We start from the raw sequence: 20,436 nt of genomic DNA on the forward strand, positions 1-20,436 counted from the left end.
GATCTGGAGTTGAGATGCAACTACCCTATCAAGAATTTTGGAGATGAATAGTAAATTGGAAATAGGCCAGTAGTTGCTTTGGTCATTAGAGTCTAAACCAGGCTTTTTCAGAGTTGGTCTGATTATGGCAACTTTCAGTGAAGGGGGAACTGTACCAGTGGACAGAGAGGAGTTGATGATGGAGGTTATCAGGGAGATGATAAAGGGCAGGCATATTTTAACTAAGGTTGTGAGAATTGGATCCAGGTGACATGTGGAGGTATTGGACTTAGTAATGAGTTAAAAAATATGATTTTCAGTTGGAATACTGAAGTCACATAGGACAGTGGATGGGGAGTTTCATGGTGCTTGCTGATGGTAAGTCAGTCTGTATGATGTTGGAAGAGGCAAGCTGCTCGTGAATTGTACTAATTTTATGATTTTGATATGAAAATCATCTCTAATTTTGGAATTGAACATTTTTTTTAAAAAGCAGAGCATTTTTCATTAGAAAAGTTACTTTTCCTATTGGTTTCAGGGGGTTGAGTAACCTTTTCACTGTGGAGGAGAGTCAAGTCAAGTCAATTTTATTTGTATAGCCCAATATCACAAATTACAAATTTGCCTCAAGGGGCTTTACAGCAACACAACATCATGTCCTTAGACCCTCACATTAGATAAGGAGCAACTTCCTAAAAAAAATCCTTTAACAGGGAGAAAAAATAGGAATTATTCCGGTATTCCCTTCACTTGTACTGATGATATTTGCATAATAGGATGTTTTAGCTATTGAAAGAGCATTTTTGTAATGGAGTATATGATTAGAATACATTTGTTTATGAACAGCAAGTCCAGTCTTGGTGCAAAGCCTCTCCAGGAATCAAGACGCAATGCTTGGAAAATACGTGTCTCAACTGTTCCGACACTCCCGCCACATATGGAATCACCACTTGTTTACACTTAGACAGCTGTTGTCCTTCTCTCTTCAGTCGGCTGGTGCACTGTTTCGGCGTCTTGCTGACTTTGACAAATGCCCAGTTAGGATAACCACACGTAACCAGGGCCTGTTTAAGTTGGGATTTCTCCCCTTCCCTGTTTGCTGTGTCGGTGGGGATGTTGTCAGCTCGGTGATACATCGTCCTGATGACTCCTAGTTTGTGCTCCTGTGGATGATGAGACTTTAACCTTGAGTACTGATCAGTATGTGTTGGTTTACAGTAAACATTAACAATCAAATGTCCCCCATCACCAATTGCAGTTTCAGTCTAAGAAGGCTAATCTGTCATTTTTCACATCCTTGATGTGAAACTTGATGTGGTTGTCCGCAGAGTTAATGTGGTCGGTGAAATGTGGTTCCTCCTGAGATTTAATTTCAACCCAGCTGTCATCCATATATCTGAACCAATGGCTAGGTGGTGTCCCTGAATAGGACATCAGAGCCCTCTTTTCCACTTCCTCCATATACAAGTTGGCAACTATAGGTGAAACTGGGGAACCCATAGCATTCCCATGTTTCTGCCTATAATACATCCAATGGATGTACTATAGACAGAAATATGGGCACATTATGGTCCACCCCAAGGATCGGGTCCCCCGGCACAAATAGAGCAATATAGTTTATGTTGTTAAGTGCTAGGAGGATTGCCATTAATTGTACATTGGGGAAACCAAACAGATTCTGGGGAAGGGAATGGCACAACACAGAAGAGCTAACACATCAGGCCAGGACTCCTCAGTCTACACCCATCTACAGGCCAGTGGCCACTCTTTCAAGGATAAGGATGTGCACATCCTTGATAGGGATGAACGCTGGTTTGAACAGGGAGTCAAAGAGGCCATCTATGTGAAGAGGGAACAACCATCCCTGAACTGAGGGGGGGGCTAAGAGCACATCTGTCTCCATCTTACAATGCTGTGATTGCAACCATTCCCAAATCCTGTAAATAGTACACGTGGCCATTTTAACTCTAATTAATGGTCACGGCAAATTGCAAATGAAACCAATCGCTGGTTTCGGTTGTTATGCAACTGTGCTGTTTATAAGGTTGGGGATACCTGCAGTCAGCTGAGACTGACAAAGTCAGTTAGATGAGTCAAGTCAAGTCAATTTTATTTGTATAGCCCAATATCACAAATTACAAATTTGCCCCAAGGGAGTGATGAAACGTTTCTCTCAATAAACGCTGTGTCCAGATGAACTGATTCTACTTTCTGGGATTTCCTTACCTGGATCATTAAGCATGCATCAAGACATTGCTCTACATGCATGGCATACAGGACTCTGTCTTTATTCATTTATTTATTTCTATCTGTCAGGTTCCAGAAGATGCAAAATGGCTCTCTGGTGATAACTGATGTCACTACAGATGACACAGGTAAATACACGTGTGTGGCCGGAAACAGCTGTAGCATCAAAGACCGCGTGGCACAGCTCTATGTAGTGGGTGAGTTTAACATTCACAAATACACATGTTATACATGAGCAATACACACTTTGCAAATATACAAAAGACTTGCTGGGGGGTGCCTCCCTAGCCGAATGGTTACAGCACATACCACACGGTCGAAACTGCCACCGGTTCGATTCTAGCCGGTGACATTTGTTGCATGTCATACCCCTCTCTCTCATTTCCTGTCTGCCTTTCACTATCGCTGTCTAATAAAGGTTAAAAAAAAAGACTTTCAGGCACACAAAATACTCATGCACACAAAATCATTCATATGTTTGTACTATCGACATCAGTTCTTTTTAACAAACACTTGTTCTTTGCTTTTCCTAATTGTCTTTTTGTTTTAAGTAGCATTTTGAGATTGAGAAATGTTCTCTCCTTGTGAAAAACGGGGTTATGAATAAAATATCATCATTATTCACACCAGGGGTTGGCAACCTTTTGGATGTCCGCGCCACTTAAAAAAAAACAAAAAAAACATCACAGACCCGAGTGCAAATTCCTTTTCATAATGAGTATTTGTCTATTAATTTATTTACTGCTGCTACTTGTCTCCCCGTCTAGAGTCCGCATGCCAAAAGATCTGCTCTCTCCACACACACACACACACACACACACACACACACACACACACACACACACATACACACGCACAATTATTAATGCAAATGTATGAAAATCATTAGTGCAAAAAAGAAAATTAATTCAATCTTATCGAATTTAGTGCGACCCTTGTTTGTCGCAATATCTAGCAACCACTGCTAGATGTAGGATGTCGTTTACATCCACTACCTCGTCAAGAGCTACGATGAATACCGACACATCTTTCAGTGCAAGAGTTTGCTGGTGCCTTACATTTTCAACCATTTCTGTAATGCGCCTCTCCACAGTTCTCACAGAAACGAACATTTCTTGGATCCTGTTGATGAGCCTGTCTTTGTTTGGTAACCCATCAAATATGACCCATGAACTGCTGAGGAAAACCTCCTACTCTCCATCGGAGAATGGATTCCTGTGTTTAGCAATGCTGTACGACTTTATCGCTGCCCTCTGTAGCTTGGTTTTGGGCGGCACATCAGGTTGCAACCACGCTGCTTTGCTTTCCGTACTGAGCCACTGGGCCGCTGCCGTCTTGGTTGGTTCAGCTTTATCAGCCATTGACGTTTTTCTTGTGGCTTGTTTCAAAATTACTTTTTACACTTCAAGTCTGATGCAACATTTTCGCAGCAGAGAGTGCATAGCTCGATCCTTTTGTGAAATAAATCTGAATTTGTTTGTCCAAGGCGACTGAAAGAGGTGATTATTAGTCAACCTACTTTTTTTTTTTTTGCTTCTGCCATCTTCAGTTGTTGAAAAAGAAAGCTAGTGTAAACTACTAAAACGACTCACTGGCTCATCGGCCAGGGGGTCAGCCCCTTTGGTCGAGCGGTACAACCTTGGTTCGAATCCCGCAGCTGGCGGAAATATGCTCGGTTACATTGGTGGCAGCGGTGGGATCCAGAAGTGTCCAGGAGTATGCAGATCCTCATGAGTCTCTTTGGAGCGCGGGAATAACGAAGCGCTAGGGCGTGCTTCAGGGAGAGGGTGACTACTGTCTACTAGTACTTTCGGCTGTTCCCGTCAGGGGTTGCCACAGCAGATCATCCGTTTCCATCTCTTCCTGTCCTCTTCATCGTCCTCTGTCATACCAGCCACCTGCATGTCCTCTCTCACCACATCCATAAACCTCCTCTTTGGCCTTCTTCTTTTCCTTTTCCTTGGCAGCTCCATATTCAGCATCCTTCTCCCAATATACCCAGCATCTCTCCTCCACACATGTCCAACCTGAGGCTCTCCTCTCCCTGCAACCTACTCTCGCTACAGATCACAGTGTCATCTGCAAACATCATAGTCCACAGAAACTCTTGACTGATCTCATCCGTCAACCTGTCCATTACCATTGCAAACAAGAAAGGGCTCAGAGCCGATCCTTGACGAAATCCCACCTCCACCTTGAACCCATCTGTCATTCCAACTGCACACCTCACCACTGTCACACTTCCCTCATACATATCCTGCACCACTCCTACATACTTCTCCGCTACTCCCGACTTCCTCATACAATACCAGACCTCCTCTCTCGGCACCCTGTCGTATGCTTTCTCTAAATCCACAGACACAATTTAACTCCTTCTGGCCTTCTCTATACTTATCCATCAACATTCTCAAAGCAAACATCACATCTGTAGTGTTCTTTCATGGCATGAAACCATACTGCTGCTCACTAATCACCACCTCTCCTCTTAACCTAACTTCTATTATTCTTTCCCATATCTTCATGCTGTGGCTGATCAACTTTATACCTCTGTAGTTGCTACGGTTCTGCACATCGCCCTTATTCTTGAAAATTCGTACCAGTATACTTCTTCTCCACTCCTCAGGCATCCTCTCACTTTCTAAGATTGTGTTAAACAATCTAGTTAAAAACCCCACTGTCATCTCTCCTAAACATCTCCATGCCTCCACAGGTATGTCATCTGGACCAACTGCCTTTCCACTCTTCATCCTCTTCATAGCTGCCCTCACTTCCTCCTTGCTAATCCATAGTACTTCCTGATTCACTATCCCTACGTCATCCAACCTCTCTCTCTCTCTCTCTCTCTCTCTCTCTCTCTCTCTCTCTCTCTCTCTCTCTCTCTCTCTCTCTCTCTCTCTCTCTCTCTCTCTCTCTCTCTCTCTCTCTCTCTCTCTCTCTCTCTCTCTCTCATTTTCTTCATTTATCAGCCCCTCAAAGTACTCCTTCCACCTTCTCAGCACATTTCCATCTCTATCCTTGATCGCCCTTACCTGCTGCACATCCTTCCCAGCTTGGTGCCTCTGTCTAGCCAATCGGTAGAAGACCATTTCTCCTTCCTTCGTGTCTAACCTCTCATACAACTCACCATACCCCTTTTCCTTTACCTTTGCCACCTCTCTCTTCGCTTTACACTGCATCTCCTTGTACTCCTGTCTACTTTCTTCATCTCTCTGACTATCCCATTTCTTCTTTGCCAAACTCGTCCTGTTTTCTTTGCTGTACTTCCTCATTCCACCACCAAGTCTCCTTGTCTTCCTTCCTCTGTCCTGATGACACACCAAGTACCTTCCCGGCTGTCTCCCTCACTATATCTGCAGGGCCTATCCAGCCATCTGGTAACTCATCACTACCACCCAGTGCCTGTTTTAACTCCTCCCTGAACTCCACACAACAGTCTTCCTTCTTCGACTTCCACCATTTGATCCTTGGCTCTGCCTTCACTCTCTTCCTCTTCTTGGTCTCCAAAGTCATCCTACAGACCACCATCTGGTGCTGCCTAGTTACAGTCTCCCCTGTCACCACCTTGCAGTCTCCAATCCCTTTCAGATCGCGCCTTCTACATAAGATATAGTCCACCTGTGTGCACTTTTCTCCACTCTTATGCGTCACCCTGTGTTCCTCCCTCTTCTTGAAATATGTATTCACCACAGCCATTTCCATCCTTTTCGCAAAATCCACCACTATCTGTCCTTCCACATTCCTCTCCTGAAGACCATACCTGCCCATCACCTCCTCATCACCTGTTTCCTTCACCAACATGCCCACTGAAGTCTGCTCCAATCACCACTCTCTCCTCCTTGGGCACACTGGCCACCACTTCATCCAACTCACTCCAGAATTCTTCTTTCTCTTCCATCTCACATCCAACTTGCGGGGCATATGCGCTGATAATATTCAGCAATATACTTTGATTTCCAGCTTCATACTCATCACTCTGTCTGGCACTCTTCACCTCCGGCACACTCTTGACATGCTCTTCCTTCCGAATTACCCGTACCCCATTTCTCCTCCCATTTGCACCATGGTAGAAGAGTTTGAACCCACCTCCGATGTTCCAGGCCTTACTTCCCTTCCATCTGGTCTCTTTCACACACAGTATACCTACCTTTCTTCTTTCCATCATATCAGCCAGCTCTCTCCCTTTACCAGTCATAGTGCCAACATTGAAGTTTCTGACTCTCACCTCCACACTCCTACCCTTCCTCCTCTCCCGCTGCCTCTGGACATGCCTTCCCCCTCTCCTTCTCCTTCGCCCAACAGTAGCATAGTTTCCACCGGCACCCTGCTGGCCAACAGCACCGCTGGTGGTCATTGGTAACCCGGGCTTCAACTGATTCAGTATGGAAATCTTAATTATGATCCGCATATTTAATTTGGCAAAGATTTTACGCCGGATGCCCTTCCTGACCTAACCCTCCCCATTTATCTGGGCTTGGGACCGGCACTAAGAATGCACTGGCTTGTGCATCCTCAGTGGCCGGGTTAGAGGGTGACTACTGTAAATTACTAAAAAAAAAATTAAAAAAAAGGCTCACTGACCGATCAGCCAGGGGGTCGGCCCCTTTGGTTGAGCGGTTAACGATGTTGCCTCGTGGTGCCGAACAACCCTGTTTCAAATCCTGCAGCGGGCGGAAATATGCTCGGTTACACTGATGGCAGCAGTGTGATCCGGAAGTGTCCGGAAGTGTGCAGATCCTGATAAGTCTCTTTGGAGCATGGGAATAAGAGGGTGACTACTGTAAACTACTAAAAAGACTCACTGACCGATCAGCCAGGGGGTCGGCCCCTTTGTTCGAGCGGTTAGCGATGTCGCCTCATGGTGCAGTACAACCCTGGTTCGAATTCCGCAGCGGGCAGAAATATGCTCAGTTACACTAGCTAGCTAGCTGTTGTCACTACCGCTGTAATGCTTCGCTCGAGGACAGATCAGAGAGAGGGGGGATGATTGATCACATCACTTGTGTGCGCTCTTGCTGTCAACAATGATGTGTCTTAAGACCAAATTGTTTGTTTAGTTCACCATTAGGCTGTATTTTATATATATATATATATATATATATATATATATTTTTTTATCAAAAATAAACAAAAAAAAGTAGCGTTTGCCACTTTAAGATCACACTTACAGGATTTACAACCGAACGTCGACTTTATTCTCGGCTGCCATTAACTCAACAACTCACTGATCGTCTCAACGAAATCAATAAGTGACCAGCAGGCCAGCCTCCCTTTGCTCCACCAATTGCAGGCATGCACACTGACCGACATAACATGCATTGCCGTGATTGGCAGAGAGCAGGGGGACTATAGACCGACTCCGCTAATCAACACTCCCAACAGTACAGGGTCGCTACAGTATAGTAAAAAAGAATGTATTTTTTGTTGAATTGCTCTGGGCGCCCATGTTAATGGCCTCGCGTGCCAGCGTAGGCATGCATGTCACAGGTTGCCAACCCCTAATTCACACACTCCTCCTTTCTTACCAACATTGTTTGACATTGACACTATAGTCAATAATTAAAGTGATGGGTGAAAATGTTGACTGAACCCTCACCTTCTGCCTGTCATCTATCTTGGCAGACTATTAGCTATCCCCATATCTGCAACACCACAGCTGTCTGAGGTGACACTGGACAGACATTAAATCTAATAAACCTTCATATTAAGTTTCTCCTTGTGTGCTGACTGCCGCTGAAATTAAAGTCACCTCACTATCTAAAACTGGTCCAATTTAGCCAATTTTCTGCCAAAGTAGCAACATAGTCTTTTGGACAAGTTGATATTAAGAAGGAGATTGAATTTGTCTCGTTTCGTCTGGTTCAGCCTAACAACTTCGATTCTCAGTTATTTGGGTCAACTTGCCATTTGACACTGTAAATCTCTTTGATACCCAACTTACAGAGAATGGTAGTCTTTCTTTCCTTGCTTTTAAAATCAGATGCTCCTTTTCATCACAGCATTAAGCAAAAAAGACCATGTCAACACAGGCTGTCATCACATTAGCTGTTGTGTTGAAAAGGACCAAAAAAATTTTTTGAGTTGTACCGAACTACAAACCCATTAAAAGTAACACATCTCTCTTTGAGCATTAACGTTAACAGCAGCATCTGTCTCTCTGTTTGTCCGTCCCCGACAGAAAAACCACCACAGTCCCATGAAGGTGAGGATGAAAAGGCTCCCTATAAGATGATCCAAACCATTGGACTGTCAGTGGGTGCGGCTGTCGCCTACATCATCGTCGTACTGGGACTAATGTTCTACTGCAAAAAGAGACGCAACGCCAAGAGACTGCAGAAGGGCCAAGATGGAGATGAGCCGGAGATGGAATGCCTCAATGGTATGTGTGTGACAATGTGCGGGGAGGGAAACTTACTGAAATAGTGGTAAAACATCTGCTGTTTAATAGACAGATGACCCCCTTCTCAGCTTCATCACGCAAGTGCTGAAGAAAACTATGCGCTTACTGCCATCTAGTGGCAAATATGCGTATTGCATGAAACGCACCACTGCAGCGCCGTCAGAAAAGTATTCCATCGTGTTGACTGTTTCCATATTGTGTATTGCTGCATCCTGAATTTAAAATGGATTAATTTGAAACCCTGTTTTTTTTGTCAGAAATCTACAAGAATTAGTCCTCAATGGCAGCGAAATTAGGTTTTTAGAAGTTCTGATGAATTTAGTTTAAATTAACAGTAATAATAGTAATAATAATAGAGTTTGTATAGCGCTTCTCATCTGCAGAGACAGATCTCGAAACGCTTCACAGATGAAAGACTATAGTAAAAGAAAAATAAATATAAAATAAAAAGATAAAAGACAGTGAATAAAACTAGGGTGGGCCGCTATAGTTAAGCAAGTAATGAAATATATCGCTAAACCACTAACCCACATTTATAACATGTCCTTTCAATCTGGTGAAGTTCCAAGCAAAATGAAAATAGCAAAAGTTATACCCCTATATAAAACCATAGATAGTCACCAATTTACAAACTACAGACCAATTTCATTATTGCCACAATTCTCCAAAATACTAGAAAAACTAATTGCTGTAATCTCATTTGCATTCAACCTTAAGTTAAAATTTGGCAAAAGCACCCATGGCAGCAACTCCAGCTGTATGTCCTCTTAGTTATACATGTACAAGTTTGACACATCTGGTATTATTGCATGCAAATATGAACATCTGTGCCTGTTTGCAAAATGTTTATCAAACTGGATGAGGGACAAAGTGTGAAGAACTTCTTTTTGTTTGTGTTTTTGTTTGCGTTTTTATTAACCCTTAAAGGTGCTTTTCTGTCATATAATGTGATGGAGAGTTAAGTTTTCTCCATTGCACAGATTTCCTTTGGTATTCAAAGTCGGGCTTTACCTAGGACGTTCACGTTGTTTATTTATAGCCATTCCAGTGTTGATTTGACGTGATGGTCAATATCCTAAGCATCCTTTTTTGGAACAAGTATCGAGACATCAGTCTAAGGGGTCTTTTGGCTCTCTGAAGCAGTTCTTCTCAAAAAAAAATGCCCATGTTGGATTCCATTCATCTATCCTGACCTCTGACCTCTATCTTTTGAGGTCAATGGCAGTGCCATCAGCTTCTTCACTATAGACATATGGTCAGGTAGCTGATAAGCTGTGCCCGTTTTATGCCAGACATGGTGTCTGGCACTGTGGATGAAGAGTTTATATTCATTTCATCAGACTACAGAATCTTTTGCCTCATGCAAAATCCCTGAAGCTTTCACATTTTTGGGGGGAAATTCTAAGGGTGCTGTCGCTGGCCATTTTCCCAATGGCTTTCTATTGAACATTGTACCATACAGCCCAGATTTTGTGAAGGTTGGCACTGACTGTTGTTCCTCTGGCAATTTCTTATTTGCATTTTTTTTATTTGACATCATAGGGTCTACTCTGAATATTTGCATTGACTTGTTCCTCTGACAAGAGGAACAACATTTTTGTCACATGTGTGCGTTGGTTCTTGGCCACTAACTACCATGATCAAGGTGCTTTCTTCTACCTGGTTGTTCATTTTCGTTAAGAATCACTACCATGAATTTTTATAGTACAATGTTTTGGGGGCTTTTTCAACTCCTAATGATGGCTCCTACTGTGCTCTTGTGAGTCTCTAACACTATATTTTTTACACCCATCCCCAAATCTGTGACTCCACAATGTTTTCTCCTAATTCTAAACAGTTCCCCATATGTTTTGGTAGAGTTTCTCTTCGGTTACACCCCGTCATCTGGTGGACCTTATGTACCCATATGTGTTTCCCAGTCAATTTAGATAGACATAGTCAAGTTGTGGAGACATGTAAAGATCATTCAGATGGATTTGACTAAACTTTAACCCAGTTTAAGCCCGTTCCAAGTGTCACTGAAAGGGCTTGAATTTTTTTTTTTTTAATCAAAGCAATTCATCATTTTATTTATGGTTGATGAGTAAATTGTTTAAAAAATATACCCTAAATTTAACTATCACTGCAAAACACAGGAAAATTAAGATGCATTGAAGACCTAAATGGAGTGGAAACCCTCATTAGAAATATTCTATGTTACACACAATATGGCTTCCTCCTCTTTCACAATCTTGCTGACGTTCATCTCACATTTGGGCATAAAAAGTTACAACAGCAAGTTTTATTTCTGAATATTTGCGATGACTAATGACATTATCATATGAAATATTTAATGATCAAGTATTAACTGTATTTCTCTTTACCTAATTATAGCTGTCAAGCTAGCCTGTGCCTCTCTCTGTGCCATTCTTGGTGGTGGGGACACTGACTTTTATTCTTGTTTGATGTCCATTGTATTCACCAGGAGGCGCTGTGCAGCAAAATGGCCACACAACTGCTGAGATTCAGGAGGAGGTGGCTCTTACGAACATGAGTACGGTGGCAACAGCAGAGAAACGCCACAGCCATGTCAACAATGATAAGCTCCAGTTTCCCCGGGCGGATTTACACACCATCACTACCCTGGGTATGAGAGACGGGCACTTACACTGTGGTAGGCTAAGGCTACCTGACTATGACTGTGTCAACGAAGCTGTCTGGTTGCGTTTCAGGTGAAAGACAGTGGAACGCAGTAATCTTAGTACATTTCTCTCCAACAGACATTTTAGAGCGTTAAATAGTAATCATAAGATAGTTAAGCGTGCACGTCATGCCAAGTGCATTTAGTGTAAGTGTGCTTTAGATCATCAACGGGGACTATCTCCCCTTTCTTCCCTACTACAGATATTAGGATCCATAGCAGTGCCACTAAACACACGCTCTAATCTGTACAAAGGACTCCCCCTGATCATAAAAACTCATACAGGCAAAGACACCCAAGCAGGGGAAAACAGATGCCCATATAATAAGAATATTAGTCAGGTTATGAGCCCGTTTGGTCAAAAACAGAGAAGTAGTTCAGGTTGGTCTCTATTTGTTTTTAATAGTGGCCACTGAGGTTTTGAGGACTGGCGAGGCGAAGTCCTTCAAAGTTGTATGTCTTTGTGGTTTCCTCTGCCTGCATGTCTTCAGACAGCTGACAGCTGGCCGGAACATTTTGTCCTTTTATAGAACCGGAACTTTTCCTGTCTCCTTATCTGCTGTGTGTTTCTGTGAGCGCTGACTGGCTATGAGTTATTCTGGCCGGGCTGCACAAGAGAGGGAGAGAGAGCTGCTCAGCTCATTTATCGACTCATCCATGTCAGTTTCATCACTTACCAAGTGATAGTCAATGACACTGTCTGGGTTGATGTATCCTTTCGCTTGCATGTATTGTCTTGATGTTTTTCATCCTCCTCTCTTGCTGCCTGCCCTATTTTTCCTTTTCCTCTCTCTCTCCTTCCCGCACTGGTTTGAGCCTTTACACATTGGCCTGTCTCTTCGGGTGCATTCCCCTTCCCAGCTTTTCTCAGGGGTCCTGGAGAGCCTATGACAAAAATAGATATGAATCATAAAATTAATAGCAGGGTTGATTCAAACAGTTCGGGCCGATGATTCAGTTACCTTAAAAAGAAAAATGGAAGGGTTTTATTGCATGTCCTGTCATGGATGAAATTATTGAGATTGTTTGAACACCATTAACTCCCGAGTCTCCGTGGACTACGATGTTCGCGGGTGACACTGTGATCTGTAGTGAGAATAGGGAGCAGGTTGAGGAGAGTCTGGAGAGGTGGAGGTATGCACTGGAGAGAAAAGGAATGAAATTTAGTAGGAGCAAGACAGAATACATATGCATGAATGAGAGGAAGGACAGAGGAATTGTGAGGATGCAAGGAGCAGAGGTGACGAAGGTGCATGAGTTCAAATACTCAGGGTCAACTGTTCAAAATAACAGGGAGTGCAGAAGAGAGGTGGAGAGGAGAGTGCAGGCAGGGTGGAGTGGGTGGAGAAGAGTGTCAGGAGGGATTTGTGACAGAAGGGTACCAGCAAGAGTTAAAGGGAAGGTTTACAAGATGGTTATGAGACCAGCTGTTGTATGGTTTGGAGAAAGTGGCACTGATGAAAAGACAGGAGGCAGAGCTGGAAGTGGCAGAGTTGAAGATGCGAAGATCTTCATTGGGAGTGACGAAGGAGGACAGGATTAGGAACAAGTATATTACAGGGACAGCTCAGCTTGGACAGTTTGGAGACAAAGCAAGAGAGGCCAGAGTGAGATGGTTTGGACATGTATGGAAGAGAGACGCTGGGTATATTGGGAGAAGGATGCTGAATATGGAGCTGCCAGGCAAGAGGAAAAGAGGAAGGCCAAAGAGGAGGTTTATGGATGTGGTGAGGGAGGACATTCAGGTGGTTAGTGTGACAAAGGAAGATGCAGAGGACAGGAAGAGATGGAAACGGATGATCCGCTGTGGCGACCCCGAACGGGAGCAGCCAGAAGTAGTAGTAGTAGTAATTTGAACACCATTAACTACGGAATAACATATTTTTGGCTGGACCGGCCAGCCGTACAAACGCAGATGTCCTTGACTGACAGTGATCCGCTTGACACGATTGGGCCGCTGGATCAGGTGACCAACGATGTCACTGAAGTTACACGATTGGTTGGCTGAGCGCTATAAGGCAGGGCGCACAATAAAGCACCCCAAATAACGATCACAGACAAAACACTCACTGGCGATTTCACAGAAGAATTGCACAGCTTTTGCAGCCGCTACACCTGCACAAATAAGACAAAGAGAAACCGTGTAATTCTCAGAGCATCCGCAAAGGATAAGTGCACCCCTAACTGCAATGGCAAGCAAATAGCGCCTCAGTGCTATATCACTTAACTGGGACCGAAATCATTCACAGATACAGGTTGCTAGGTCTAACAATTCTTGCTACACTTGATGACATCAAGGATGATACTGGACCTGTCTACTGTGTTCTTGGTGCAAAGCCACCATTTATACTTTGCTACATAGATAATTGCAATTAGACACAAAACAAGGGCAAATTGCACTCAGCTGCAAAACATTATGGGCGTGTTTGCGCTGTAATATTTTTTGTGAATCGGACCTTGAGACGGGACAGCTAGCGGTTGCAAGTGATGTACAACTCATGGTGCTATCAGTGGCTGCAGCCCATTCTTTGTGAATTCGCCTGTCAGTACAGAGTGAGTTTTAGAAAAACGAGAGGCATCCGCAGATAGAAACAGATGAAAGAGGAGGGGGCGTTAACAGATAATTAGAATAGGTACACTCAAAATTAAATTAAGTTCTCTTTCAAATCAAACATCCCAAGATATGAGTGGAAAGTATTGGTCTTGCAGCTGCATTTCTGACCTTATTTAACCATGTCATGTGATTTTGGACCACTACAGGAAACTGCAGGTACACATTTAATATCCAGGAATTCACATTATAGACACTACCACTGACGATCCCTGTAACAAATTGGCCACAATTTTGAGCATTGACCATACACAGTTCAGCCATATACTAGATTTTGACCTTCGCTTGTTACATTTTATACTCAATGAACCAAGCCTACATTATTTCCCCCAGGCTGCTGCACATCCAAGTAAAAGAAATGTTTTTTTAAATTTTCCCTTTTCCCCACCAATTGTACTTGGCCAACTACACCACTCTTCCAAGGTCCACCCCCTCTGCCGATCCGGGGAGGGCTGCAGACTACCACGTGCCTCCTCTTCTCACCTGACAGTGAGGAGTTTCACCAGGGGGACGTAGCGTGTGGGAGGATCACGCTACCCCCCGCCCCCCAGTTCCCCCTCCCCCCTGAACAGGTGCCTTAACTGACCAGAGGAGGCACTAGTGCAGCAACCAGGGCCACATCCAGCTTCCCACCCACAGACACAGCCAATTGTGTCTGTAGGGACGCACGACAAAGCCGGAGGTAACACGGGGATTCGAACCGGCGATCCCCTATGCTACCCGAATGCCCATTAGAAAAAAAATGTCCCCCCCACTTCATTGGTTTAATATGGCATAATCCAAAAACTGTCAGGGTTGGTCAAATTTCTGGGGGAAGACATTGTACCTCAGTAACTGTGACTTCTTAATATATCACAATGGCTCCAGCTGTCTGCTATCGTCAGGGCTTTTGTATTGGAAAACAAATGTTATTCTACTAAGAATCTGCCCTGACGTTGGCCCTCTGGGTTGTTTTACATTGAACAGGTAAAGGGGAGTTTGGCGAGGTGCTGCTGGCCAAGGCCAAGGGGATTGAGGAGGGGGTGGAGGAGACGGTGGTGCTGGTGAAGAGCCTCCAGACCAGAGATGAGCAGCTGCAGCTTGACTTCCGCCGCGAGGCCGAAATGTTCGCCAAGCTTAACCACGTCAATGTTGTGCGACTGCTGGGTCTGTGCAGAGAGGCAGAGCCCCACTACATGATCCTAGAGTACAATGACCTGGTAAACATACACAGCATGTACACACACACACACACACACACAGGATCGAAACTATTGTTTTTTTACATATTTTTTCTTATTAATTCTTTTAATTTATTTGTGTGTTTGAAATTAGGGAGACGTAAAGCAGTTCCTCAGAATTTCCAAGAGCAACGATGAGAAAATCAAGCCTCAGCCAATCAGCACCAAGACCAAAGTATGTTTGTGTCCCGTGTGTTTTGTGTGGGATTGTTTAGCCAAATCTAATATTTAGTTCCTTAGTCCTTGTCCTCCTTTTGTAAACTTATTTTGGCTCAGCTTTGTCATTCCACCTTCTGCGAGTACACAGCGAAAACTGGCATTGGCCGGTATCCCCCCTTTTTTTCCCCATAGCATCAAGCAGTCCCCTAATATTACTGGCTTTAAAAGTGGATAAATAAAAAACAGAAATGGAAAATTGTGTTGGAGGGGATATGAGGGAGCTGTGTTTGCTATACCACCATGCAAATTTGCAGTTGTGGTCCCAGCAATCTTCCGTTGTTTACGGTTGTTTACTCACTCATCCACATGTATATCCTGTCGAGATCTGTTGTGCAAGTATTTGACTTTTGCAGTGTTAATATTGGCAGTGCTGTTGACTTGTGGAGTCGTTCAAATCTCTCCTCTCTCCTCAGATCTCCATCTGTGCCCAAGTGGCTCATGGGATGGAGCACCTCTCCAACCACCGCTTTGTTCACAAAGACCTCGCTACCCGAAACTGCCTGATCAACGGGCAGCGCCACGTGAAGGTGTCCGCACTCAGCCTCAGCAAAGACGTCTATAACAGGTCACCTGGGCAGGAATTTACTCACGAGAATCAAAACCTAAATTGTTTTAATTGCTGCAAAAGAATATGTCCTGGTTATGGTCTGTGTAAGAAAGTATTAAATCACACTGTTAGTGTGCCCACTACAGTACTGCTTAGTTGGCTGATTTTGTATGTCTTTCTGTCCATCTTGCTGTCGTGCTTCGGTGCAACTATGCAGTGAGTACTACCACTACAGACAGGCGTGGATTCCCCTGCGCTGGCTCCCGGCGGAGTCTGTGTTTGAGGATGACTTCTCCACCAAATCGGATGTGTGGGCCTTTGGAGTGCTTATGTGGGAGGTTTTCAGCCATGGAGAAATGCCGTACAACAAACTCAGCGATGACGAGGTGCTGGAAGGTCAGTGTGAAACTCGGATTTCATCACAGGTCTGATCAGGGACAGTTAAAAACAAAGGAAAGTGTTGTTTTCCCCTTTTAAAAATGAACGAAAGGGGCATCTGGGTGGCATAGCAGTCTATTCCGTTGCCTAACAACATTGGCTGTGTCTACGGGTGGAAAGCCAGATGTGGGTGCGTCTCCTGGTTGCTGCACTAGCACCTCCTCTGGTCGGTCGGGGTGTCTGTTCGGGGGGGAGGGGGAACTGGGGGGAATAGCGTGATCCTCCCATGCGCTGCGTCCGCCTGGCTTAACTCCTCACTGTCAGGTGAAAAAAAGTGGCTGGCGACTCCACATGTACCGGAGGAGGCATGGGGTAGTCTGCAGCCCTCCCTGGATCGGCAGAGGGGGTGGAGGTCCCTCTGTCGATCATACCGGGACAGCTCGGAAAATAGGGTTAATGGCCAAATACCACTGGGGAGAAAAGGGGGGGAGCCCCCCCCAAAAAAGAACGGAAGTCCTGGTCCAATAAAGCTGAATTCCTGTAGAAAAAATAACAACAAAACCGCACTATCAAATCCCTATTTAACTTAGTTATTTGTCAGTCAGCAGTGTAGTTAAACATTACGACCTCTATCAGAGGTGCGCTTAGTAATTTGCATATTGACTTAACCCATGCTTCAGCCATTTTTCAGTGATTTTTAACCTCCTGCTTGGTTCCTCACCCTCAGGCCTGCAGACAGGGAAGCTGAAACTGCCTGTTCCAGACGGATGCCCTTCCAAAGTCTACAAGCTCATGGTCCGCTGCTGGGCACCCAGTCTCAAAGAACGACCCTCCTTCTCTGAGATTGTCCGTGCCCTAGGAGAGCTGCCCTCTGACAGCAAAGTCTAAAAAAAAAAAAAAAAAACAAGAGACCCATAACGTGGGGGGGGGGCACTTTATATTGACCCCCATAAAATAAAGACAAAATGCTGGATTATTTAGTCTCACACATTTCAGGGAAGCGGGTCGAGGAGGAAACACTTTTCTGTGTATTTCAAAATGTAAGTGTGTGGATAAGATGAAAAAACTTTTGCTATACCAGTGGAAAAGCACCAGTGTCTGTGTGAATGGCTTCTTGTGAGCAGCCCCAGGAGTTTACATTTGCCTTAACCGCAGCATGGATGACCCTCCCTTCAAGTCCCCCTCTGTGGTTCCACTGTGGCCCTGCCTGCCTGCTTGTAGCCCTCTCTAAGGGCCAGTCTGTCCCAGAGACACTGTCCTCTTTGGAGCCTGAAAATCCTCAGTGCCTCTATCCCACCCATTCACCTGGACCCCTGGGCTGCAACATAGGGGTGTTTAGATATAGTGCTCCCATCAGCTCAGAGCAACAGCCAAACATTTTTTCGACGCTTATGAAGACCCTCTGAAGTCTAGAATTGCTGCTCTGTCACCTCCCAGATGTGTTTTCTGACATCATGGAGAAAAAGTTGGGGGAAGATGGTGGCTTTTCACAAGACTTCATTGGACCATTGTCATCGTGTGTCAAGTGAGACCGTTTCAACTGAACATCCCACCAGCTACTCCCCAACATCCCCAACACAATCCTGGAGGAGGTCACTAAAACAGTCTTTCCATCAGGGGGCACTGTGTGCTGGCTGCACCATCTGAATCTGCACGCTCTAGCTAAGTTCCATCTTGAATTCACAGCCTCCACTGTGTCTATGCCACTGAGCTGTTACTATAGCACATTGATGTTCAAAGAGGCAGATATCAGGGTACCGGTTAAGCAACAGTTGGAGAGGAGCGTGCACAAAGGTTTGTCGTCTGTTACACTTGTGTTTTGTGACTGGGAGAGCTCTTGGAGCGTTTCGTCTGTGTTAAGGTTACACATTAGAGGAAAAATGATGTGGAAAGTTCATAGCCATGGAATACATAGAGTGTATGAGATTCATGCCAGTGTGAGCTTTGTATGTGTTTAATGTGTGTGTGCCCTGTTCTCATATTAACTTTTGAGGTGCTTATTGGTCACTGCCTAAGAGTAGCATTACCCGATATACCAGGTGAACATGTTCAGAGCACCTTGATGTCACCCTTGCAGGAATGCTGCCTATCACTGTTGCTAACCGGCAGCATGGTTTCTTCAAAGGTCCAATCGCAGATTTTTTTTCAACACTATGTGGGGTCCAATTAGTTTGTGCAACATTGCAAAGTGGACCCTCCCACCAGGCAATTTGTAAATAACGTAGAAGCCATGCACTAACATCACATAAAATATCTCTCTTTCTCTATCATGTTGTGTAGAAGGACATGCAGGTGCCTGTTTATTTATGATGAAGGTCCTGTCTTTTTTTATTGAGTTTATACTAGAAAAGGTACTCTGATCACTTAAAGTAGGTATGCTATGTATTCAGTCTCGTTCCATCCCAGTGGGCATTCAGTGTGGTAACTTGTTGAATATATGAACAGAAACTACAAGGGAGGTCAAAAACAAGTGACCAGTGGTCACTGGTAAACATATAAGTGCCTGGTAAATGAAGGATTATCTAAACCGTTTCCCCTCTTTTTTACACTATCTAATCAAATGCAATGGCCTTTTTGTTTTTATAATGTTCATATATTGTTTTTACTGTAAAGTTTTTGTTTTCTTATCAATGCTAGGCACTGACACAAGGCCTCTTTTTTTTTTTAAATCTGCTTCAGCAAATGTTCACATTAATCCCAATTATATACATGCTGCTGTCAATAAAGGTTCAAAAGTGTTTTTACCTAATGTATCATATCTAATTCCTGATAATGTATCTGTACAGTTCACACCGTTCTTTGCGTTGTTGCTGATCATTCAAGTAGTTATGTTGTTTTCCTCTAGAGGGTGCTCAACATCTACTGTACAACATTTTAAAAGTCATTCCGGAGACACTCGGCAAGCGGTAAGTTTGATAACTTGTTGAAAGATCAATATAACGTCACATAGCTTTTATAGCTGCACGACAGTTTCCCTTCAGGGACACATGTGCCACAGTCATCTGGTATAGATAAAATATTTGACTAGAACTCATTAACCCGCCGCAGGCATATACTTTCCATGCAAATGTGCCCTTTCTATCACTATTCCTTCACTGTACAGTAGACATTCTTGTCATGAGATGTCATAAAATTTCAAAGAGTAGCTATGGTGGTTCACGGATAAAGCTAAGCTTCTGTCATAAGCTGTTTTGGACCTGACTGTTCATAAATGCAAGCCTACAGGGCTCCACAACCGAATCTTTTGTCTATCTGGGCTCTTCACCTGCTCACTTCTCAATGCAAATGCAATGTATCGCATAACATTTTTCTTTGATTGATCAGTGGGTAGGTTTTGTTCGGTTTGTTTTAGACTTTTTTTTATTTGTGTGACTGCTTTGCTTCGTTACCACTGCATTAAATATAAGGCAGATGTCTTAGCATTTTTTGGTATAATTTCCCTGTATCTAAGACTTTAGTGCTCAGTCAGTCTACACGTGAAAATAATCAGTCTGTTAACCTGTGAGATCTCAGGGCTGTTACTAAAAAAAAAAATTGTTTTTTAAAAGACATGCCCCAGGTCACGAAGTTGAATCAGTTCATCTGGACACAACTTTTATTGACAGAAACGTTTCATCACTCATCTAAAGTGACCTCTTCAGTCTCAACTGACTGCAGGTATCCCCACCCTTATAAACAATACAGTAGCATAACGACCGAAAACAACGACCGGTTTATATGCAAATTGAAAATATATGCAAATTGCTGTGACCGTGTCGTCACCCCCGGTTCAGGGTTGGTCGTTCCCTCTTAACTCCCTTTTCAGACCAGCGTCGCCCCCCCCCCCCTCATCCTCATTAGTTTCCCCGATGTACAAGTCACGGCAATCCTCCTGGCACTTGCCATCTTGCTCTGTTTGTGCAGGGGACCCGATCCTTGGGGTGCACCAAATTCTGGTGCAGCGTGTTTTGGGGTTTGAAAGCACGTGAGGCGCGATGTTTGGAAAATAAGCGTCTCAATCGTTCCGAAACTCCCGCCACATACGGAATCGCCACTGGTTTACGCTTTAGACAGCTCTTGTCCTCTCTTCGATCGGCTGGTGCACTGTTTGGGCGTCTTCCCGGCTTTGACAAACGCCCAGTTGGGATAACCACACTTAACCAGGGCCGTTGCAGTCTC

The 20,436-nt window shown here is 44.1% G+C and overlaps 1 protein-coding gene across 1 annotated transcript in view; it reads left to right on the plus strand.

The window, feature by feature from the left end:
• LOC130122679 (inactive tyrosine-protein kinase 7-like) overlaps window positions 1–19,021 on the plus strand; it is a 115,440-nt gene extending 96,419 nt beyond the window's left edge. The window contains exons 13-20 of the mRNA XM_056291648.1: window positions 2,296–2,423; window positions 8,402–8,602; window positions 11,088–11,249; window positions 14,881–15,113; window positions 15,229–15,309; window positions 15,767–15,918; window positions 16,118–16,296; window positions 17,006–19,021. Of these exons, the coding sequence (XP_056147623.1) occupies window positions 2,296–2,423; window positions 8,402–8,602; window positions 11,088–11,249; window positions 14,881–15,113; window positions 15,229–15,309; window positions 15,767–15,918; window positions 16,118–16,296; window positions 17,006–17,166 (1,297 nt within the window). The 3' untranslated portion in view covers window positions 17,167–19,021. The remainder of the gene's footprint in view (window positions 1–2,295; window positions 2,424–8,401; window positions 8,603–11,087; window positions 11,250–14,880; window positions 15,114–15,228; window positions 15,310–15,766; window positions 15,919–16,117; window positions 16,297–17,005) is intronic.
• Window positions 19,022–20,436: the final 1,415 nt, after the last annotated feature.

Source organism: Lampris incognitus, chromosome 13, assembly GCF_029633865.1.
Source record: "Lampris incognitus isolate fLamInc1 chromosome 13, fLamInc1.hap2, whole genome shotgun sequence".
Lineage (NCBI taxonomy): Eukaryota > Metazoa > Chordata > Actinopteri > Lampriformes > Lampridae > Lampris > Lampris incognitus.